The 25,470-nt window shown below is 31.9% G+C and overlaps 1 protein-coding gene across 2 annotated transcripts; it reads left to right on the top strand.

Annotated features, from left to right (window-relative positions):
* The first annotated feature begins 277 nt into the window (after positions 1-277).
* On the top strand, positions 278-25,042 carry Spt6 (transcription elongation factor Spt6). Of its 2 annotated transcripts, XM_088239083.1 has the most exons (31): positions 278-415; positions 836-917; positions 2,658-2,860; positions 3,300-3,419; positions 3,995-4,009; positions 4,397-4,560; positions 5,378-5,505; positions 5,585-5,706; positions 5,800-5,940; positions 6,046-6,231; positions 9,329-9,471; positions 9,570-9,704; positions 10,732-10,901; positions 11,332-11,641; positions 11,897-12,062; positions 12,420-12,596; positions 12,682-12,897; positions 13,203-13,415; positions 13,501-13,638; positions 13,750-14,247; positions 14,334-14,481; positions 14,611-14,759; positions 15,411-15,658; positions 17,494-17,698; positions 17,802-17,898; positions 18,007-18,218; positions 18,980-19,217; positions 19,494-19,609; positions 21,588-21,769; positions 23,148-23,285; positions 24,738-25,042. In XM_088239083.1, exons 1-31 carry the CDS (start codon positions 377-379, stop codon positions 24,943-24,945), a joined length of 5,307 nt encoding a protein of 1,768 aa, XP_088095209.1. In that variant the 5' UTR covers positions 278-376; the 3' UTR covers positions 24,946-25,042. The 2 variants fall into 2 exon arrangements, with proteins under 2 accessions (XP_088095209.1, XP_088095210.1); XM_088239084.1 differs by lacking the exon at positions 3,995-4,009.
* The last annotated feature ends 428 nt before the right edge of the window (positions 25,043-25,470 follow it).

Below are 25,470 nucleotides of genomic sequence, written 5' to 3'. Positions count from 1 at the left end.
AAAGATCCAAAGTGAGTTGGATCTTTTCTGCATATATACGTCCAATTATAATATTGTTTGCATACAGCTTACACCAATATCTAATCTAGTCGGTGTTGCTTACACACACGTTACTATCTCGCGTAGGTAAGTACTAAAAATCACAATTTTATTGCTATGTTGGCACCTTTCACTAACGCGAAGGTAGTGATCTATTACTACTTACTACTAAAGATATCTGTAGTCTGTGCTACTAGTCTAGTACAGACAAGTACAGAGAAAAGAATGATTTGTCTATGGCTGTCGCCCGCTGTTGCGTTTTGAAGTGATGTTTCGAATCTAAAGCAGCGTGATTTTAGCATAAGTTTTATATTTATTTTCATAAAAGTCTTCTAAAATGGCAGATTTTCTCGATTCTGAAGCAGAGGAGAGTGAGGTACTATTCATTTTTAAATGATATTACGTCAGTGGTGAAGCAACTTTCTTCAATAAATTTGGCACGCATCATGTTTTGACACCATATTTCTTTAAGAAAAACACCGCTAAACATTCGAGGTTGACTCAAATGGTTTACGACTTATTAGATTTAAACAACATTAGAATATCTTTGACTTGCATATTAAATTATTAATATAATTTTAACCTTGTTATCTTGAATGTCACGAATCACGATTCGGCACAATGATCATGAATACCGAATTTTTGGTCATATGTAATGTAGTTTGGCGAACTTTTATTTATTCGTATATGCATGAAAAGTGTAGATTATATAGTACGAAAATATGTGTGGAAATAGGTAGCATTCAACATTATGTACTGTTGTAATATCCACTCTTGAAAATACATTTATTTGCAGCAAGAGTCTGATGATGAGCAACCAGAACGTAAAAAACCCAAGCGAAAGGCAGTACAAAGTGATGACGAAGAAGATGAAGATGGTATTTAATAATTTTATAATATAATTTAAAGAAAAAATACACAATCCCCCCCATTGAACTAAATCTATGAAATTTTATAAAATTATATTTCGGTTTATTACAAAAATAAAAGACGAGTGATAGTTTAATCCACAAATTTGGAATAACCAGTGACCGGTTTCACCACTTTCGCGACATCTTCGAAAGGCGTTCAGTGTATTTATACAAAACAGAGGTAAGGATAGAAAATTCAAAGTTGTATGAAAGTAAATAAAATAAAATTATTTTTATCTTAGGATCATTAGCAAATATTTTTTGGGTTAACTAATGAGTTGATATAGTGCTATTTTAATGAGTTTAAGTATTGTATATATATTATTTATATTTTTAGTGTCCCATCCTTCGAGTGTGATTTTTGTCAATAGTGATTTCTGAAAAACAAAGGGTAAAAAGTAATTAGTTAAGATATATTACAATGGGTTTAGTAATGGAGAATGCACGTGTGTTATCTGTTGATTAAGTAATTCTAAGTTGGGTTTATTTTTTAATCTATTAATTTTGAGAATTTCTAGTTTGTCAAGTTTGTGGCCTTTAGTTTTATTTTTTAAATCAAAGGAATGTTTATTTTCTATTAAATGATTGGCAAAAATTTTATTATCTTTATTATTAGACCATGATTGTATATGCGTGTTTTAAAGGCTCTACCTGTTTGGCCTAAACCGGTCACTGGATATTCCAAATTTGTGGATTAAATTATCACTTGTCTTTTATTTTTATAATAAATTACAATGAACTCCCATCAAGAATTTTCACTTACAAACTTAAATGTTTTGTATTTTGGTGTAATATTTTTTGTGAGATTAAATATGGAACTTTTATGTTATACTGTTCAAATTCTCATCTGCACTTGATGGTGCATAAGGCACTGCATCAATAAACCGATCGCGCTAAACTTCATAATTTGTAACATGGCGGCAAAATGATCAGTGATCGCTTTAGATTCCAGGGGAAAATATACTCTTGTTATGATCATTTCATGTTTACCTTGCTGGGAATCAAACCCAGGACCTCACACATGGTAGGCAAACATGTTACTACTCTATATACACCATGAGACGGATTTGTGTTTCTTGTGAAAATTAAAAGATACTTCTTGTTAATATTTATCTCCTTAATATTTATTAAAATAAGTATTTAAGTTACGTTATTGGTCCTAAATAACTTTGTGTTAAACGGGAAAAAAGTTACAGTAACGCTGCAAAACTTAAATGTATTCAAGAAATATCTGCAATTTGTGACTGCACACAGTTAAAAATTTTAAACTTCAAGTTTTATTTTGATTTTGTTTACTGATTTTTTTATAACATAAGTCATTGTTTTTTTAAACTTTCATTTTATAAATTTATTGCATAAATAAGTATACACATTTAATACCAGGGAATCTATATAAAACTAGTGAATTAGAAAATTAATATGTCCCCTGGTTAGGATAGTCTCCATCTATTTTTTTTTTTTCATTTATACTCTTTCTGTGTTTCAATATTTTTAAATAATGTTCTCATACTATATGCATTTCATGTTCATATTTATTTATTAATTAAAAATATATTTGCACTACTTGTATACTTATTGTGAATAATTCAATTAATATATTTTTTTAGTACCTAGGTACATATAAAAAAGAGATTCTTATAAGTTCCATCTCAGCATATATAAATTTGTTCAGGTTTATGATTTATTTATAATAATTCTTATTTCTAGACGACGAAGAAAGGATTCGAGAAGAACTTAAAGATTTAATAGATGACGCTCCTATAGAAGAATCAGGAAGTGAAGGAGAAGACTCTGATACTTCCAGAGGAAAAGCTAAAAAAAGAAAAAAAAGTGATGATGAATTAGATGACCGATTAGAAGACGAAGATTATGACCTTATAGAAGAAAATCTTGGAGTCAAAGTTGAAAGGGTAAATTGAATACTATTTTTATACCATATAATGAATGTTGAAACCTCTAAATTTGTGATTTTCCATATTGCCTAAGCAGGTGTAAAACAAAGGTCCCACTGTTTTTAGTGGAAACTTTCTTTACCTCACTTCTTTTATTCTAAATAAATGACGAAGAATTCTTAAGGGCAATTGTGTTTATCCTTTTTTACTCCTCTATTATAATTAAAATAATATTTATTTTATACCTAAGACGAAGGAACAGTTCTGTTTCGAAACCAGTCGGCATTTGATGATGGTGGTTTTAAACAAAGTAAATCAATTATGTCATGTATGTGTTTAATATGTATAAAAAACCACTAAATTAGTGTTTAGAATATTAATTATAAATATCTATAAATAGTTATAGCTTTGCTTGATGTTCTACATTTTAAACTATGTATGTTCATTTGATTTGTAGAAAAAATTCAGAAGACTGAGAAGAATTCAGGATGATGAGAGTGATGGAGAGCAGCAAGAAGATGATGGATTAGATCGGGAAGTCATCGCCGACCAACTTTTCGTTGGAGGATCTGATGATGTAAGGAATTTTTCATTTTATCTTAACACTTACCGAAATTAATAATTTTGTTTTGTGCAACAGAATAAAAATACAATATTTTATCGCTACGCTTAAGTGTATACATTTTTGTGTGTGGCTTTTTAAATTCCGGCTTTTGTGTACAATATTAATTACATTTTATAACATAAGCTCTTAAACATGTATGTCATTTAATCAGTTTATTTCAAATAACTTTGCATTGAAATATCCGTGTTAAATTTAAATTACTTATATTTATTTATTTACATACTGGCGGCCACTGTGGTATAATGGGATCCTTGTCTCATGCACGGAGGGTTCCGGGTTCAATTCCTGGAGAGATTACAAAAAATAAATGTGAACTTTTTCAAGCCCGGATGTTCTGTGCTGTTATTGAGCCTTCTGACGTGATATCTGTATTGAAATATATCATTAAGAATACAGATACTCTCTGCGTAGTATTTTTTTATTTATCTTAGAATAAAAGTTTTTATATACTAGTTAAATGCATGCACAGAGTTTTATTTATATGAATTTAATTTAATATATTGTATTGTTTTATTTTATCCATCCAGGAGCGTGAACAAGTGGTGAGTTGGTTTTGTTTTTGAGAATCTAACAACTAACGCTTTTAATAAACACAGCTCTTCTTTCTACTGAACTGTCCCTCTGTATCTCCAATTAACACGATTACTTGTAATCCTACATCACACATTCCATACTTATGAAAAGCCTTTTTTAACCAATTGATAGTTGCATTTTGAAGATATGTTTTCTTGTTTCAACTTGTTTTCTCCAAATGGATTATGTTTTCCGTTGAAAACAAAACAAATTTAAACAAATATACCTGCACAACACTAGGGCTTATCAGTATAAAATAAACTTCGTGCCCAAGTCATGTTCGGGCACAACTGTCAAGTAGTGAAATTTCAGCATCTTAATAACCTTAATAATTGTTGAATCTATTTTAAAAATAGGAAGAGGAACGTCGATCTGAAAGATCGCATCCAAAAGAAACTGAAGCATTTGATGAAGAGGCATCAGATGGAGAATATTCTGATGCTGATGATTTTATTGTCGACGATGATGGTAGACCAATAGCTGAGAAGAAAAAGAAAAGGAAACCAATATTTACAGATGCGTAAGTAAAATAAATATATTTTATGCAGTTTTTATCAAGAAATGGAGGCGGAATATAAAGGTTAAAGTATTTAATTAGTTTTTAAAAAGTCTCAGGAAAGCTAGTTAAAATGTCTCCACCTTTAGTGTATTAAGAATAGATAAGTTATGGAACATCATATGTGATCGCGCCACTTGCCCGTTAGCAGATGCACGCTCGAAGTTGCTGGTTCGCGGGATGCGTTATCCTTTATTTACTTTTCCACTGAACCTTAAATACAATGAATGCAATTCCTACCTTGCACTGGGGTTCTGGTACCTTATTGTTTGTAACTTGTCTCGTGGCAGTCAGGATCAGATCAGATCGTGGGGTTATGAACGAGGGGCACTTGAGGTGGCTTCTTAATTATAATTATAAGGATAAAGTAACTGGTTCGCGATCGCGGTGAGAAGAGAAAAAAATATCTGAGCACATGAATCCTGACAGTTCGGTTATATTAACAATTGTTCTTTTGTTAAATGCATTAGAATAGTTTTGAATATTGAACATGTTGGGCCGGAGACAAAAATGTGGTACCTACCCACAGTAAGAAACGCAACATTTTAACCAGGGCCTAGTATGCAGCAAATAAATACAACTAAGTAAATGTGGCTTAACCAATATGAAATATATTAGATGAGATTAGTAAAAATGTTTTTTTTTCAAACTGGAATACAAATACTGTAATTATAATGTATACTTTTAAGGTAAATAAATCCATTTTATAATAGGTAAAATTGTTCATATAAATAAACAATCCCCAAAAATGTATTATTATTTTTAAAAAATTCAATTTTAGTTCACTACAAGAAGGGCAAGATATTTTCGGCGTTGATTTTGACTATGACGAGTTTGAAAAGTATGAAGAAGATGAATATGAAGAAGAAGATGAAGAAGATGAATATATTGAAGATGAAGATGATGATGGTAAGTTAGTTTTTAATTATCGGGGTCAAGAATCTGTTTTTTGAAATATCTTTATGGAATATTTTTTATTGGATTATAGGAGAAGCCAAAGCCAGGAAGGCAAAAAAAGCCAAACCAAAGCGGCCAACCAAGAAGTCTATATTTGAAATATACGAACCTAGCGAACTTAAGAGAGGACATTTCACAGATTTAGATAATGAGGTGGGTTTCATTAAACTAAAAGTGTAATGAAATTATTTTATATGTATTTTAAATGGCAAAATAACAAGTAATAATTCTTCAAATTATTAACAGATCAGAAACACAGATGTGCCTGAAAGAATGCAAATCCGTGAAGTTCCAGTTACACCGACTGCAGAGAATTCTAATGAATTGGAGGAAGAAGCAGAGTGGATATATCGACAAGCATTTACTAAACCTACTGTGTCCAAACAGGTTTGTTTATAGAATACAGTCCGTAATCAATTCGATTCCGCAAAAAATATTTATACAATTATGTAATGCTCCGAACATTTAAATATATATATTTTTTGCTCATAGGATTCTTCCGAATCTCGTGAGCGAACACGAAAAGGACCGCAAACAGTTGGAAAGATTCGTACTGCCTTGGATTATATGCGAAATCAGACTTTAGAAGTTCCTTTTATAGCTTTCTACCGCAAGGAATATGTACAACCAGAACTAAATATAAATGACTTATGGAAGGTTTATCGATTTGATGCAAAGGTATAAAAATAAACATACATATTTATTGTAATTTGATTTTAATTTTAGTAAATACATTTATATCAACTTATTAATTATACAATCTGCCCTCACTTTGTCAACAAGGGTAGCCCGGAAACAAGTTATTAAATAAACACACCAGACTCCCATTTTACACGATTTCATAATAACACGGTGCAAAAACAAACCAAACAAACCTACATAAGATAAAATAAATTTTTACATTCTTACGATACCCAAGTATTTCAAATTTTAGAGCCATTTTATTTAAGTCATAAAACCGTGTTAAAAAATAGAAAACAAATTGTAACAGCAGGATTCGAAACTCGAACCCCCTAATCCGGAGCCCGCAATGCAACCCGCGGGACCGCAACCCATCTTAATGATGATCAAAAACATTACTTTAACAATGCGTAACAGTAAAACAATAATGCTCCCTGTGTATTTGTTTTTGGACTTTCTACACTCCTCGCATGTACTTACTACTCAGTAGATGCAGAGAGGTATACGGAAGGCCCCGGATATCTCGAGTGACTAAAAGATGTCATACCAAATGTGCATAACGGATACGTCTATTGCCTGATAGTGAATAATCTTTGTTACCATTTTTAGAGTGATTTTAAAAAATACGATTTAGATATCTATAGTATAGCTATTAAATTTTATTTTGAATTGATTTTTATATAAGAAAACCTATCCACCATTATTCTTATTTTAGTGTGTGTACTTTTTTACACATTATTGCATGGAATGTTTCCACCATGTAAAACTAGGATCGAGTGTACGTAATACAATATGTATGTAGTGTTGTATAGTGTAATGCCATGTCACAAAGTATTTTATTTTTTTATTTATAAATGTATTGCAAAAAAATAATATACATACTTAATAACAGGGAATCTATATAAAACCAATTCATGTAAAATGAAAACGAAGTGTTCTCTGTTTATGATAGTCTCCCTCTAACATGGCACAGCCTGTTCTAAAGCCCGTTTTATATTGGTCAGTAAATGGTACAAGATCTTGTGCAGAATTTGGTCACATAAATATTGTGTCTAAAAATACACAAATTGGAGGAAATCTGTGGTCAAATTCCATAAAACTAAAACACGTCCTATTTTTCAAACAATATTTGAGCCAATATCTGCGCGCGCATCCCACTATAATATTGTTAACTGTCATCTGTCAACTTCAATTTTCAAGGCCCATTAAATTATTTGTTGTTGCTTGTGTTATGTTTTTTATCCAATGCACAAATTGAGAAAAAACTAACAAAGAACAAATCAACGATTTATTTATGAAAAAACTTAATAAATAAGTAGAGAGATATAAGTACATAAAGTTTTTTTTGTATGTTTTTAAATTTTTATTATTTTTTATTGATATTAACCAAAATTTATTTAAAAGGGAATTGAAGAGATCACAAACAAAAAAGAATGCTTTATTTTTAGTTTTTTATTCGCAAGAAAAACAAATTACTGGCAAAAGCATTAAATTGAATATACAAAGCCATTTTATACATTTTTTAAAATAGACATTACTACAAAAGCAAAGAGAAACACTGAGGAGATAATTATACCGTAGAATTCAATATCTACAAATTGTATGTTTTTCCAGTATCTATGTAAAATAAAATAAATCTGTGGTCAAATTCAGAAAAAGATAGAACGCGTATTTTTCGACCAATATTTGAGCCAATATCTGCGCACGCACCCAACAATACAAATGTTACGTCTATAGTCTGATGAAAAGTAAGAATATAATACGACTTTGCTATTTTAAAACGCGGATCATTTCAAATTTTGCAATATGAAAAAAACATTAATAAAAATTAGATAATTATGCATTTTTTAAAGATACTTCTGATAAAAATTCAGTTATAAGTGGTATATAACTAAAATATAATTTATTTTTGACCGGCAGATTATGCCTCTTGAAATTTCGATTAAAAACTACATTGGTACTCAAATATAAAGACAAAGCATTTTAATAAAATATACTAAAACAATGATTTTGAAGAAGAAAGTTATTAAAATATTTTTTTTCCATTTTTCTTAAATTATGCCTTTAATAATCGAAGAAAACAGTTAAAATAGTTGAAATCAAATCTTTTTTTTGGCATTGAGTTTTTTTTGTCATTTTTTAGGAAGAACATTTTAGGTACACTGCAGACTGTAAATATTGCAAAATCTGCTAAGAGCAAATGTTAACAATCCATGTTGATTTAGAAGCCTTGGGTTGGTTGTTGATCGCAAAAATAATAATATATTGTAAGTTGTCAGTAACGGCGTCGTCACTAAATAGCTCGATTTGCGAACGGTCAAATGTCAGACAGCAAATGGCGTCGAATACTACATACTGCGCATGCTTACGCGCAAGAAACTGCCCAATGTCAAACAGCTAATAAAATGGCCCAAGATTTGGTACAATAATTTTTGTTCAAAAAACTACGCAAGAACTTGCACAAGATCTTGTACCATTTTATGCCCAGTGTAAAACGGGCTTTAGATGGAGATTTTCTATCTTTAGAACATAAGTAGTCCTATACTAATAAAACAATAACATAAAAAGAAAAACTAAAACTACTTAATTATAAATGCCTAGCTAATCAAATGTAAGAAATTAAAAATCATTATTATACAAATATAAAGTATATATATGTGCCAAGAATACATGTTACTTAAACATAAATAATATTGTAAAATATATAATAAAACAAATATAAAGCAATGAAATACATAAAAATATAAATAATATGTGTACCAAGTATAAAAAGTACTACGTTTTTTGATTTACATATATTTTTCAAAAAATCTCTCGCTACACTTTATATGTGTAGTTATTTTTATTTTAAAATTTGTTTTACATTTTGAGTCTTTTATATTTGGAAATAAATCATTAAGTATGGTGTCTTATGTCATGTAATGGCTAAGGTGCCTGCCTCACACACGGGGGTTTCGGATTTGATTTCCTATATCACAATGTGTAATTAAATAGCAAATGTAGTTTTGAAAAAAAAAATGTTTGTCAATATTTCAATTTTATTTCAGTGGCAGTTTTGACATATAAAAATTTAATTGTGTATTTTTATTTCCAGTGGTGTCAGTTACGATCTAGGAAAGAAAATCTGCTGAAACTTTTTGACAAAATGCGCAATTATCAGCTGGACCAACTTATGTTGAATCCTGATGCTCCAATTCCAGATAATGTTAGGTTAATTAAAGATGATGACATTGATAGGTAAGTTTTACATACTTGATTTGAACCATCCAAAATTTAATGAACCGTGATTCTTATTCGTTTTTATTTTTAATAACTTTTGATTTGTTAATTTTTAGACTTAAAGCTGTTCAAACAACGGAAGAGCTTAAAGATGTCCATGCACATTTCTTGTTATATTATTCCCACGAAATCCCCCTCATGCAAGAAGCTTGGAAATTAAAAGAAAAAGAGAAGGCTAAAGAAAATCGCAGGTTTGTAAATATACATACACTCCCAATTTTACATTTACAGTTAAACCTCGTTTTAATGTTCCTCGATATTACGTTTTCCCGCTTTTCACACTGAAATATTTAGGGTAAATCTTTTTCCATATATTCTCATTAAAATATTCCCCCCAATTAACATTTATGTTTTTCATAACCCCGGTTTTACGTTGAATATTTTTTTAAACTCATTCGATCTTTCAAAAGACGAAAAGCCGCGTGTCGCCGCGTGAATAGAAAATAAAATCGAGGTAAATAAAAAAAATATATATAAATTATTCATTAATATAATAAATTCAAAGTAGGTGCAGTGTAATTTACCATTTTGTTTAAGTGTCTAATTTTGACATTTTACTAAATAGTGACTTGCAGTTGACGCATGTTTAGGAAGAATAAAGTCTTTACATCAATAAATAATGAAGCAGAAAGTTTAAAAAAATTGCAATAGTAATATTATTTGAAGTTATACACACATAATGTGAAAAGAAGATATTTAAGCAGTTATCATAAAAGTTTGAAACAGTTTTGCGGCGATGTAAATGACAGTTGAAATTCTGTGATGCCATACTAAAAAAAGTGACACCATATAAATAAAATTTCCCAATATTTAGGGAAAAAATCGTATTCATTTTATGCAAATAAAAAAAAATATTTTTGTGTTTTTTAAGGTTAAGTACCTAAATAAAATTATTTAAACATGTTTTTTTTTTAAATTAAATCATTGGTAAATATGAATAATCCCCAATTATGACAGTTGTTACAACTTTTCTGCAGTATATTTAGCATAGTCTAGTAAAATAATTATATTTTTATGTAATTTCATTTTTTCCATACCTACTTTTTTCATTTCCTCACTTCACGAGTTTTCCTCAGTTTTAAACTTTTTTTTTGTTGCTCCCTTGAAAAACGTAAAAAGGGGGTTTCACTGTATTTGACTGTATGAATACAAAAAATGTGATAATATTTGTTAATGTAATAAAATAAGTTTTGAATTCCAAAAATATTTTTTTTTCAGGGCTCAGAGACGAATAGCGATGGAAAGAAAGGGTGAAGATGGCGATGATGATCCAGAAATAGTGGAAGAGCCAGAGGAGGAAGAGGAACCGATTGAAGAAACCCCAAATGAAGGACTAAAACAGGTTGTGAGAGGTGGACCTTATTCCATGTGTCGGAGAGCTGGCCTGAGTTAGTAAAATTCTGCATACACTTATCAAGATTTCATTTAATCTTTTGTTCCAACAATTGACTTCATTAAAAATGCATTTTTGCGCATCCAAGATCAAGCATGATCTCTGTTTGACTGGAGAATTTTATTTTCATATCAATAAATATATTATTACTTATACCAGCCAATGGCTGGTCACGAGCTTTATATGTATAGCATTTTATGATACTAATTATTTAAATGTATATGACACACCTTAAAAAAATACACAAAACTTTTTATGTGTTGTTTTCAAAAAATATTACCAAGTTCTCATTGAGAGTGAAAGCAATAGGTTCTTGTTTATAAACAAACTTTTTTAGAAACGCAATATTAGTTTATCTTCTAAGGGTGCAATGTGTATTTTTTATAACTATTTAATTAATACAATTGTGTAACTTTTCTTCATAGCGGGCTTTGTGAAGAAGTTTGGTCTGTCTCCCGAGCAGTTTGCGGAGAACTTGAGGGACAACTACCAACGCCACGAGGTGGAGCAGGATCCCAATGAGCCCATCGTAACAGCTGAACAGTTCGTGTCAGAGAAATTTCCCACTGCTGGAGACGTTCTGTACGCAGCCAAATTCATGGCGGCCATCCAACTGGCGCGGGAACCGCTGCTGAGATCCAGCATAAGGGAAGTGTTCTATGAAAGATCCAAAATCTGTGTCATCCCAACAAAGAAGGGACTTAAGGAAATTGATGAAAACCACCCTTGCTATGTGTAAGTATAATCATCATCGTCATTCCCTTATCCGCACATAATGTTAGCTGGCAATCCTACAGTTTATGATCTAAAGATGTTTAATGAGTTGCCATTGATCTAACGCATCATTTCATGGGATGGCGATTATTTTTGTTAAAAAGAAACATCCATGTAAGTAGCTGTCATCCGAAAGTCTGAATCAAAAACATTTTTTTTTAAATTATTATAATACATACATATTCACATAAAATAATCAGTTCTTTGGTTTTACAGAATGAAGTTCATTAAAAATAAACCTGTACGTGATTTATCTAATGACCAATATCTTAAACTAGTAATAGCTGAAGAGGATAAACTTTTGACAATAAAATTGAGTGAAAATATTGAAGGAAATACCTCATCTTCATATATGGAAGAAGTCAAACAACTGTTTCAGAAGGTAAATTTGAAACAATTATATTCCAAGTACCTGTATATTTCACAATTTTACAGTAAAACTGCATACAGAATGGCCCAACAAATAAAATTTGGCATCGTTTGTTAGTATTCATAGATATGTCCATAAGAGTTGTTGGTTTATCAAATGTTCGTTGGGAATGGTCCAATTTCTTTTATTTTACTGCTGCATTACCGATTGTAAGCTAACGCCAACGAAGCTTCATTGGCCTTCGCTAAGCCGTCCATTTAAAAACAACAAGCATCAACGAATCCCTTTTTTTGGCTTTCGTTTGACTGGTCTGTATGCAGTTCAACTGGTTTCTTTATTCAATCAATGATTTTAATAATGTTATTCCAGGACGAGTTTGCAAAGAATGTTCAGGACTGGAACTCAATTAGGGCAGAGTGTGTTTCCTTAGCTCTTAACAGAATGGTTATACCCGATCTCAGGAAAGAACTTCACGCTCAGTTGTTATCCGAATCTAGGGATTGTGTACTGAAAGCTTGCTGTAGGAAAATGTACAACTGGATTAAGGTAAATAAATACATATTTAAATTTTTGCTTTTGTAATTTCATTAACTTTCGTTTAGTTTTATTTGGATATTGCTATGTTGTCTAGGTCGCTCCTTATTCTGTGGAATTCCCAGATGAAGATGATGATGACTGGGATACTAGCAAAGGCCTTCGAATCCTGGGATTGGCGTATGTTCCCGACTTCTCACAGGCTGCGTTCTGTTGCGTGATAGATCCCGATAGCGAAGTTGTAGACCACTTGAGAATGCCCCACTTACTAAAAAGAAAGAATTCCTATAATCATAATGAAAAAGACTTAAAGGTACATTTATATTGTCAATTTAATCAGTATTTTTTTTTTACATGACTGAACGTGTATTGCTATTTAATTTTTCTTTTATTATTAATTTAACTATTAATTTTAAATTGTTAAAATTGTTAGTTTATTGTCAGAGCATAAATTCTGTGGAACTATAATAAATCTAATAATGAACTAAGACTACTGAACTATAGACGTAGAATGTTTTATTCCATTTTAAACATTATTGAGTGTATATTGACTCCCTCATGTTATAGCATATAAACTTATTTAATATTAAATGGCTGATTTTATTATTTTTATTTCAGAGAACGGAATTGTTATGTTTGCGAAATTTCATAGCTGCTAAGAAACCTCACGCTGTTGTTATTGGCGGAGAATCACGTGACGCACTCATGTTGAAGCAAGACCTTAATGATATCATCGCAGAATTAGTTGAAGATGAGCAGTTCCCCAGAATACCAGTAGAAATTGCCGATAATCATTTACCAAAAATTTATGCAAATTCTAATAAGGGAGTTGTAAGTCAAACAAGCCATTTAAATTTTTGTTAATGCATCTAAATACGTACTGATTTCCTATAAAGTTTTTTTTTTCCTTTTTCAGAGTGATTTCAGAGAATATCCTGAAGTTCTTAGGCAAGCTGTCTCTCTAGCAAGAGTCTTACAGGATCCATTAGTTGAATATTCACAGCTCTGTACAGTTGATGAAGAAATTTTATGTCTTCGATTTCATCCTTTACAGGTTAGATGATTTGGAACCATATTAAAGCTTATTAACTTAATTATTAATACAAAAACACAAATGTAAATTTGATTCATGTACCAAAAAAATATATTTACTTGTATATTTTAGGAACAAATACCTAAGGAAGAATTAATAGAAAATCTTTATTTAGAATTTGTAAACCGAACCAATGAAGTGGGAGTGGATATCAATACGGCTGTTCAAACTGGTTTAACTGTTAATCTCGTGCAGTTTATTTGTGGTCTAGGTCCTAGAAAAGGACAAGCTCTAATCAAAATGCTCAAACAAACCAACCAAAGACTGGAAAATAGAACACAGTTGGTCACTTCGTGTCACATGGGACCCAAAGTGTTTATCAACTGTTCCGGATTCATTAAAATTGACACCAATAGTTTGGGAGACAGTACCGAGGCCTACGTAGAGGTGTTGGATGGGTCTCGTGTTCACCCAGAGACTTACGAGTGGGCGAGAAAGATGGCAGTGGATGCTCTAGAATACGAGGATGAAGATGCTAATCCAGCGGGAGCGCTAGAAGAAATTTTGGATGCTCCTGAGAGACTTAAAGACTTAGATCTCGATGCCTTTGCTGAAGAATTAGAGAGACAAGTTAGTATACTGCCAAATTAATACCAAACATGTGCACCATTACTTTGTGAAGTAGGAAAATTTATTACCCTTTCATTTTGTTTTAGGGGTTTGGAAACAAAAGTATTACGTTGTACGATATTAGAGCAGAATTAAATTGCCGATACAAAGATTTGAGAGTGCAATTTCGTTCACTAAATCCTGGAGAACTATTTGATGTGCTAACCAAAGAAACCCCAGAGACATTCTACATAGGTAAAATTTATTTTTCACTCAACACAAATATTTATCCTGAAATAATTACATACATATAAGCTTAGTATATTGTGTCTATTATTATTACAATGTTTTTTCTTTGGATGACTAATCATTATTTTTTTACAGGTAAAATGGTTTTGGCCACAGTGGCTGGAATTTCCCACAGGAAACCTCCCCGAGAGCAACTTGACCAAGCTAATCCAGTAAGAAATGATGAAACTGGAATGTGGCAATGCCAGTTTTGTCGTAAAAATGATTTCCCAGAACTTTCTGAGGTATGTAAAATAATATTCCGCATTATTTATGCAAATAAGTCGATAAAATAAATCATTTTGATAAATAAAAAAAATCTGTCCATACATAAAAGGGGGAATCTTAAATATATAGACACAATGTACAAAGAGGATCTACGTTCAAGGCACACAGAAGAAATGCGGTAGTGTGTTGTGACGCCGTCCCGTTGAGTTTCAATATAAATTGGCTCATCGATATTCATAAATATCAACACGCTAATTTTTATCAAAACTCAACCGAGGAAAAAAGAAAGCATCAAAACACATTACCGCATTCCTTTCGTGCGCCTTGAATGGACCCATGGGTAAATAATTTGACATGGAATTTTAAACTGTCTCGGAGTTACACCTAAAAAAGATATCTATACTATGCTAATTAATACCGAAATGTAATGTGTCAGCATGTGATCCAGGGATAGTAATCTTCATTTTTCTCTTTTTTTTATGTTGCATATTACAATAGAAACCCTCATGAATGCCGTGAAAGCCTTGCCTATTCCATCATTTTACCTAAGTGTTTAAAAAACTGCAGATTATGTGATATAACACATTATGCAAGCAAAATTTTAAATGGAAAAAATATTTTACTGCAATTCTTTTATATTAACATTCAACATTTTTTGTTTATTTCAGGTATGGAACCATTTTGATGCAGGTGCTTGCCCCGGTCAAGCTACTGGAGTAAGAATACGCCTTGACAGCGGCCTGTCAGGATATATTCATGTAAAAAACTTGTCGGACAAACATGTAGATGACCCCGCAGAGCGAGTGAGACAGGGGCAAACTATTCATTGTCGTGTTACCAAAATAGATGTAGAACGATTTTCCGTTGAATGCTCTTCGAAAAGCTCAGATCTACTAGATAAAAATCATGATTGGAGGTATGTAATATAACACAATGTTGTTGATTGTTTTTATTATTTATTAATAAAACATATAAGACATGAATATCATGATATTATATTCCCAGGAGTTGTACGAAAAAACTCATTGTTTTATTGCCTAATTTGTTGTAATTTGTCCTCTTGTTTTATTCATTTGGAAAAAAACGGACAAAATTTATGTTTACACTCATATTCAAGGTAAAAGTTTTATAATAAAGCTTCCGTGGCAGATTTCGAGAAAGCTGTTCTTATTTAATACTGACCTCAATAATTCTCCGTTATTCCCTCAATTGAACACAAACAGAAGAAGATGTCGGAAATGCTCACTTTCGTCTACTTGACATTCCATTTAAAAGGATTGTAATCAAATAAAATAATACAATAAAACCCACTTTTTATGTTTTTCAAGGGAGCAAGAAAAAAGTGTAAAACTGAAGAAAACAGTAAAGTGAGGAAATGAAAAATAGGAATCACATAAAAATATAATTAATTTGCCACACCTATAGCGTACATATACTTCCAGAAAAGTTGTAATAATAGTGGTAATTGGGGATTGTTAATATTTTTTTGGACTATTTTCAAACAATATTATGAAAAAAAAAAAAATATTTGATTTAAAAACAGCATGTTAAAACTATTTTGTGTGCAAATAAAAAATAACGAGTATAAAATTTTGAATTTGCATAAAATAATGTACAATATTTTTTCCCCTAAATGTTGGGAAATTTTATTTATGTATATGGTATCACTTTTTTTTCTATGCCATCACTAAAAACAACTGTCATATAGATCGCTGCAAAGTGTATTTACACTTTTATGACAACTTTTTAAACCATCTTTTTTATAACTTTAAATATTTATATTGTTATGTTTTAAACATCGCAATTTATTGATATTACATTTTTATTGTTCCTAAGTATTTGTCAACTGCGTATTATGATTTGTACAAGTCAATGCGACGTTTTTGTTCAGATGAAAACTAAAAATAACCCTAAAGGAAGACAAGACACTTAAACAAAAATGACAATTACACTGCATCTGCTTTGAATTTAAGTTAAGACAATAATTTATCCTTTATTAGTTGTTTACCTGTTTTTATTCTTCATTCGCGCGACACACGCGGAGGCGCGCAGAACGCGGCATCATTATTACGACATAATTTTGGCTTTTTTGACACATCAAATGAATTCCGAAATTTTTTAAATGTAAAACCGGGATGATGAAAATGTAAAAAAGGTTAATTGGGGGGAATATTTGTATGAGAATGCATGAAGAAAAATGGGTCCTGAACATTTCGGTGTAAAAAGTGGGAAAACATTTCATTCTAATTGAGGAATGTAAAAATGAGGTTTTACAGTATATTATTATTAGTATTACTTTTGTAATTTTTTTTTTTGTAAGCTTTTAAAAATCATTTTTAAGTTGCTAGAATTCCACTTATCGATGCACTTTGTAGCTGCAAGACTTTTGGCGATGTTATGTCTAAATTAAACTTCAACTGTGTGCAAGACGTGTCGTAATCTAGCTCCTTTATTAAAATTTAATTTAATTGGAAATGGGGAACTAAAATCCCAACCGCCTATGCACTCCGTAGCTGCAAGACGTGATGATAAGCTTATTGTACAGCGCCCTTGAGGGTAATTTTCACAAGAATTGCACCATATAAATTATCTTAAATAAATATTCACTCAATAATAACAAATAAATTGAAAAACAACTGAACTTCCTCATTCAATGGTCATTTTCAACTATGTTTGTTTGTGTAAAATGGAATTAATGTTGTGGTATGTGTAGTTTTTTCTAAAGCAAATTTGGAATATTTATTTTTTTAGACCTACAAAGGACCCATTCTATGACCAAGAAGCCGAAGATAAGGAAAACAAAAAAGAAACCGATGCCAAACAAATAAAGCAGAGACAGCAATACACGAAGAGAGTAATAGTTCATCCCGCTTTCCACAACATATCATTTTCAGAATCTGAGAAAGTTCTCGCTAATATGGATCAAGGAGAAGCTATTATTAGACCTAGTAGTAAGGTGTGTATGCAAATAATTTCTGTGCTTCATTTCCTCTATCAATCTCCCCATTAATAATTACACAATATGTGTGCTATTTATACAATATTATTTTATTTCTCAGGGAGCTGACCATCTAACTGTAACGTGGAAAGTGACTGATGGTATTTTCCAGCACATCGATGTACGGGAAGAAGGCAAAGAAAATGCATTCTCCTTAGGTATTTGAATCTTATTTTTACATTTACCTCTTTCTTAAATTTTGCAATCTTCCTATGTTTTTGCAAAATATTATTAATAATTGTGTGCATTTTTTTTTCTCATTTCAGGCCGCAGTCTTTTAATTGGTGGAGAAGAATTCGAAGATTTAGATGAAATCATTGCCCGTCATGTAACGCCGATGGCTGGTCACGCTCGAGACATCATTTCATTCAAATATTACAAAAACCTCGGAGGAATGAGGGACAAAATGGAGGAAGCCCTCAAAGAAGAGAAGAAAAGGAATTCAAATAAAATTCACTATTTTCTCTCAGCCGCTAAGGTAACTTGTTCAATGTTTTTACTTACATATTTTGTATTCCCTGCTTTAAAAAATATCTTATGAAAGCCTTTTCACAAATGTCAGAAATATACAGTCATCAAAATATACAACAGTATGTCACTATTCTCAGTGGTAATTTGCATAATTAATTACACATTAAAAGTTCCGATAAGTAGTAAACGTTATCGTCAAAATCAAGAAAAGAGTTCTGCATAGGCTTGGACATATAGCGCGATTGGACCGCGAAAGAATGGCTAAAAGTATTTATGAAGCAAATCTTGATGGATGCAGATAACGAGGAAGACCAAGAAAGACATGTCTTGACCAAATCCAACAAATACTTACGATGGACATGTCAAATGTTGGAATAATCGATGTATGTGCATGAAACAATGTATGAATGTAGAAGAAGTGAGGACTGTATGCAAAGACAGGGTGATATGGCTTTCTATTCTCTCTGGCTACCAGGGAAACAGTTTGATGGTTTGTTTGTTTTTGTTTTCAACAAGTAGTGAAAAATATTGTAAATTTAAATATCTACATACTGATATTATTTATTAGCTAAAACATTTTTATTAAATAATTATTTAGATAATATCATGTATTTTGTGCTGACAATAGGTTTTCCAGAACATGAAGCAAGCGTAGTTAATATGATATAAATCTCTTTTATTTATGATTTGGTCCATACAACTAATCCAAAATAGATCTATTAAATCGGTAGATTATTAACAATTGTAACATTTCTGTTTCATTTCCAGAACTATCCGGGAAAGTTCATGCTTTCTTACCTTCCTGTACAGAGGTGTCGACACGAGTATGTGACAGTTACACCCGAAGGTTTTCGCTTCCGGCAGCAAGTATTTGAGTCACTGGGAGCCCTACTGAGGTGGTTCAAGGAACACTTCAAGGATCCCATACCTGGGGCAACTCCCTCCACGCCTCGCGGCTCTAGTAACTCAGTCAGAACACCATACAACACACACACGCCTAGTGGTGGTAAGATTCTGATTTAATTTGAAATTGAAGAAATTCAGTGATACCCAACCTAAAATTAGATCTTTCTTAGCTGTCAAGTTTACTGTTTATGTATCTTATTTTTTGTATGTAACATAATATTGCACTAAATTAAACTAATTAATGAAATCAATAAAAATAAAAAAAAATTCTAATTTAACAATTTTTTTAAGAAATTCGTCTTGCTTTATTTTGGTAAAACTAGTAATAATTATCTTAATATTAAACTTACTCTAACTGTTGTTTTTTTTATCATAGGAATGTCCTCAGAAGCCATTCAGAGAGTGGCTCAGACTATTCCCTCCCACATGCTGCACTCCTTGTCACAGGCGGCTACCTACCCACATACTCCTGCCAACATGTACATAAATACTGTGAGTCATCTTTATTATGTCATTTTAGAATTTTTTAGATTAAAGTGTAAAGGTTAGTATTTGTGTTCAAAAATAAAATTTATTGACTTGATCCGTTTAATCTAGTAACCTTTTCTTTTTCTTACCCTTATACACATCTAGTGTTGGGTAGGGCACTGCATAAGTACAAAAAGATCGGTCCTAAACTTTAGATGCCAGACCAGGGACTGTGAAAAAGACATTTTAAACCTGTCCTTATTTAAAATAATTCCTTTACACACTCTGCATCATTTAACGTGCTGCCTACAGTGGCTAGCAAGCAAATACAGACGCTTGCATACTGTCTCCAATCCTTTCAGCAATGTTTCAATGGAATAAAGCAGGTAGTGGCAAGCAAGCATGTGATCCCAAAACCAGAAAATTAGTAATGTCCTCACGAAATGAAGATTGGGAGCATAAGAAAATATATGTATAAAAAAAAAACTGGGATATTTAATGCCATAAAACACAAAAATCATACTATACGCCTTTGGATTGGAGGAGGGCAGTTGTCATGCCTTTATATAAGGGAAAGGGATCTCGTGCGGAATGTGGAAACTATAGAGCAATCAGTCTTCTGAGTTCTGTCGGTAAACTATATGGGAAAATTATAATCGAGAAAGTAAGAAAGGTGACGAAAGATAAAGTGTGGGACGTGCAAGAAGCCTTTATGAATGGACGTGGAAGCACGGATCAAATTTTTGCACTGCGAATGCTAACGGAGAAGTTTTTGGCAAAAAGTCAGAAACTATTCTGCGCATTTGTCGATTTGCAAAAAGCGTATGATAAAGTAGATAGAATGAAATTGTGGGGCATGTTGAAAAAGTATAGAGTAAACAATAAACTTATACATGCAGTATCCTCTCTCTATGGGGAGAGTTCAGCGTGTGTAAGAGTTAATGGGGGATTCACATCTTGGTTTGCGATCTCAAAAGGCGTGAAACGGTTGTTGAATCTATACATGGACAACTGTATGAAAGAGATAGAATGTATGGGTATTGGAGCAAAAATAGAGAATCCTCAAATAATTTGTGAACGAAAGTAAGTCAAAAGTGATTGTATTTGAAAGAGAAAGTGAGGTTACTGACTGCATAATAAATGTAAACAATGAATGCCTTGAACAAGTAGAAGAATTTGTGTATCTGGGAAGCATGTTTTCAAGAGATAGAAAAGTAGAAAAAGATAATTAAAGGAGAGTGAATGCTGGCAACAAAATGAACAGAGCACTAAGCACAGTAATTGCTAATAAAAATATGTCAACGGCAGTGCACAACGGAGTTTTAGTCCTAACACTTATGTATGGAAGTGAAACACGGAACTGGCAGAGATAGGATAAAAGCCGAGTGAATGCGGTTGAAATGTGATCTCTTAGATGAATGTGTGGGAAATCAATGTATGACAGGGTTACGAATGATGAAATCAGGCGAGAGTGTAAATCTGAGTCAAGTATAATTGATAAAACCAAAAAGGGGTCTCTGAGATGGTTTGATCTCGTAGAACGAATGGATGACGAAAGAATGGTAAAACAAGTATATATGGGGAAAATGAACGGCAGCGTAAGACGAGGACGACCAAGGTATACGTGGCATGATCAGATAAACCAAAATATTAAGTCTGGTCAAAAGCAGACAGAACCGAAGGGCATGTATGACAAAATGTATGAATGTGGAAGAAGCTAGGAATATATGCCAGGATAGACATGTGGCAGTCCATTCTCTCTGCCTACCCCTACGGAGAAATGGCGTGATGGTGGTAGTAGTAGTGGGCATACTAAAAATATTTGGTTTTGTTATTACTCATTTCAGTAGGTAAACCTGTATTGCGGCAGAAATTTCACTATCTTTATCAACCGGTATCAGCATGGGAGTAGTCGAGATGTCTTCTGTTATCTGGTCTGGTAGAGCAATTAATCATTTCTTTATTTCAGCATTGTATTATAATTTTGGGTGATTTTTTGCAGCCTTATACCCCTTCGGCGCAGACACCATACATGACTCCGTATGGGACTCCGCATCACTCCAGCACTACCCCGCGCTATACCACCACAGACGGGTTTCTGCACCCCGGAGCCGTCACCCCCCGGCGCCACCAGCCCCCGCCCCCCAGCCCCCACCACCACTACCCGCACAACACACCTGGAAGGTAATATTTTGCATTATGTAGCCCGAACCGAATGATTTAAATTCATACATATATGTTGTTTTTTTAAGCCAACTGACAGTCTTACAGGAGCCCTTATGGATTGGCATGAAGTATTTGTATATATATGTACATTGTCCGAAATTAACCTAAACAATCTCGGAATTTATTTTTAATTAAAGTATGCATGGCAAGTGTGCATCTTTAGGTCAGGAGTGATAACACAGCTTGCTTCTTGAATGCTTGCCTTTGCTGTAGGAACACATTGACAATGTTGTTTACTAAGCCAACTGACAGTATTTCAGGAGCCCTTTATGAAATATTTATATATATACAGTAAAACCCCTGTTTTGTGTTTTTCAAGCGAGCAACAAAAGTGTAAAACTGAGGAAAACGCTAAAATGAGGAAATGAAAATGTATGGAAAATCAAAATACATAAAAATATGATTATTGTACTAGACTATACTAAATATACTGCAGAAAAATTGTAAAAACTGTCATAATTGGGGATTATTAATAATTTTACAAATATATGGAAAAAAAAAACTACAAATATTCCTAATGTTACCGCAGAATATGTTCAACTGCACGCGATTTACAAATTCAAACAATATTTTTAGTATACATACCTACCTACGTATGCATATTTTCTATATCAACGTGCTAAATATTGAATATCAAGATACCTTGGCATTGGTAGTATACGTTAGATATGCTGGAATCTGGATACTACTATTAATGTCGAGTCCAATCTTATTCCAAATGTTCAAATTTCCGCCCATGGACATTAAGGTTTTTTTTTAGTCTTCAAGTAGTACAAACATAATACATGAATGTCCTAATATTCACTCATATCTAATTATCATTAAAATATATACTAATTATTAACATTTCTAAACAATATAATATGTACACTTGAAAGCTATCACGAAAAGATCTTAAAAAGGCCTTAATTTGCTTTAGCATCGAAAATAATCTCTCACACTGAACTGTCGTCATCATAATTCCACAAATAAAAATTAATACATAAGTACATTTAACTTTTAAAACACAAAGAAACTACTAAAACTGTACAGGATTAAAATTTTATGAGTTAATATGAATTTAGTGCATATGCAACAAACACTAGGTAGTTGGACATGTGCAAGAAAAAATATATTATAATAATACTAACTCACAAAGCTCATTTCAATCTTGTAAAAAGGGACAGGAAAATATAAGCTTATATTAATCCATACATATTGTGTACATTGTGTTTTTACTTATCTTAAAAATTAGCATTTATTTTTTCAATCTGCAATAATGGTCAGAGATATTAAAATGTTTATGTATTTTGTTTTTGTTTTCATTTTCTAAAAATCAGATTTTTGTTTATTATAGTCATGGGAGTAGGCCTGCAGCGTCCTTCAATAATGATCCGATGGACTGGCAGAAAGCTGCAGAAGCGTGGGCCAAACTTAAAAACAAGGATTCCAGCGGAACACCAAGGAGTGATGGTAGAAGTACTCCTCGTGGAAGGTACATTTTACCATTCAATTTAAAACAGTTGTCTGATTAAACTTTCTTGCCCGATCAACGATGAAATCTAGTATTAATGAACTTTGTATATTTGGTGCTTTTATTTTAACCTCGTTTTTGCCAAATTGTGATAAATGCGTATATGATAAATAATTAAAATAATAACTCGACTGCCATAAATGAGGGTGTACTATACTTGCGAACCCGGCAAAATCCGAAATCTAAAAAAGTGAGATATTTATTGAAACTTATTCAGAATACAATTTTGTACAATAATTATAACATTGTCAGTTAAAAATACGGCTTCATTTGTAAGAACTTGACTTTTAAATTATCGGGTTTGTTGCAAACATAGCAACCTCTACTTGAGTATTGTAAAGTTGGAATGTATAAAATTTTATTTATTATTTCTCTACTGTTTCTTGACATAACCATGCTTGTGTCATCACTGCTTACGTATAAAATATTTTCTGATTATAATAAAAAATTTAAGTTTAAAAAAAAGTTGAAGTTAAGTATTGTATCAGTTTTTTTGTGATTTTCTCAAAATAAAGAAAGATGGATTTTGTCGGGTTTGCAAATAGTACCCTCAAATATGTTAGTACTTTATATTTTAGTACTAATTAGTACTTTGCAGATTAAAAAAACACACTAAAATGCCTTAGAAGTACTGTAACTGTAAAGATAATTTGAATTAGGCAAATCTTTATAACCATTTCTATAAGAACCATTATGACATGATTATTGGTTTATAGATACAATAAGTGCTGACATTAACATTGTTTTAGGCTTTTCTAATGTTTTAAATTACAGATCTGCAACTTTGAAGTTGATTATCTCAAAACAAGATAAAGTAGCATTTAATTATACAGCGAAGTTTTTTCAAAAATGTATGAAAAAATTAATAAAAATGAACTACTATGCAACATCACAGGTATATGTTCAAAAAAACTGCATGAAAATGTTCAAAAAGGCTATTAAAAAAATGGATAGTGGAGCTAGGTAGAAGTAAAATGGATTGTCTCATTCGCCCAAACCAATATTGAATCAACTGCTCCACAAATGATGAATTAATAAAATAGATAAATAATACAGATGTACATGAATCAATTATAAACATAAATATGTAGTGTTTAAAACTGTCTGGACATTTTGTTAATTATCTCTGTTTATTAAGTCTTATTTGTTTATTCTCAAATGTAAAAATATTTTTTAAAAGTATATTTTTAAGTGTCCTCGACGCGAGTAACCCCAGTAAGGTCACATTATTTTTATTATTAATCATAGTTTATAATGGAAAAAATATGAATAAATAAAAAATAAAAACATATTTTTTTTTTTTAAAAAACATGTTAAAAAACTACTGAACTTCCTCACTGTCATAATGTAGGTACATAGTATTTTTACCAATGTATGTATTATGTTATGCAGTAAATAATAATTCTATTGCAGCAATAACAGAACCCCCCGCTACGACGACGGCAGTGTCGGAAGGAAAACGCCCCAGTACGCTGACAGTCGCATGTCTCAGCCTTCCCCCGGCGGGCGCTCCTCCCGTCAGTCCGCCACTCCGCGCTCGGCACGGAGCACCCCGCACACCAACACTTCCCCCCGCTCCATGTCGCTCGGCGACGCCACGCCATTGTATGACGAAAACTAATACTTTGACATTTTATTTTTTTTACGTATATTTTAGTAAAACTATTATTTTTCAGCGAGCAATACCAAATGAATGAAATCAAATTTTAAAGCAAAAATAGAACGTTTCGGTTTCTTAAGTTCCACGACACTTTTGATTAAACAATAACTATATAATAATAATAATAATGTTTGGATAATTTATATAGCACCATTTTTGTGAAAATCACCTCAAGGGCGTTATATGTTATAATATTCTTCCAATTTATTTCAAAGACGCGTAGAAATAAATTGATGTACTTCTATTCGTCGTTTATTGACCAGTTGTTATTTACCAACAATTTTTTTAGTAAGTTCAGAATATTTTACCTACAATATGCATGTAAAAGTTTAAAAACTTCATGAAATACACTGGAACCTCTTTTTACACAGGGGATATGTTCCACACAGTACCATGTAAAAAAACTTTTTTAAATGCAAAACAATCGCATTTGTCACAAGTTGGAATGTGTAAAACATTAATGCAAAAAAACATTTAAAAAACCCA

This window comes from Micrasema longulum, unplaced genomic scaffold, assembly GCF_059751315.1.
Source record: "Micrasema longulum isolate JH-2025_06_02 unplaced genomic scaffold, ASM5975131v1 h1tg002065l, whole genome shotgun sequence".
NCBI classification, from domain to species: domain Eukaryota; kingdom Metazoa; phylum Arthropoda; class Insecta; order Trichoptera; family Brachycentridae; genus Micrasema; species Micrasema longulum.
The sequence above is the reverse complement of the archived record's forward strand: the minus strand, read 5'-3'. Positions and strand labels throughout refer to the sequence as shown.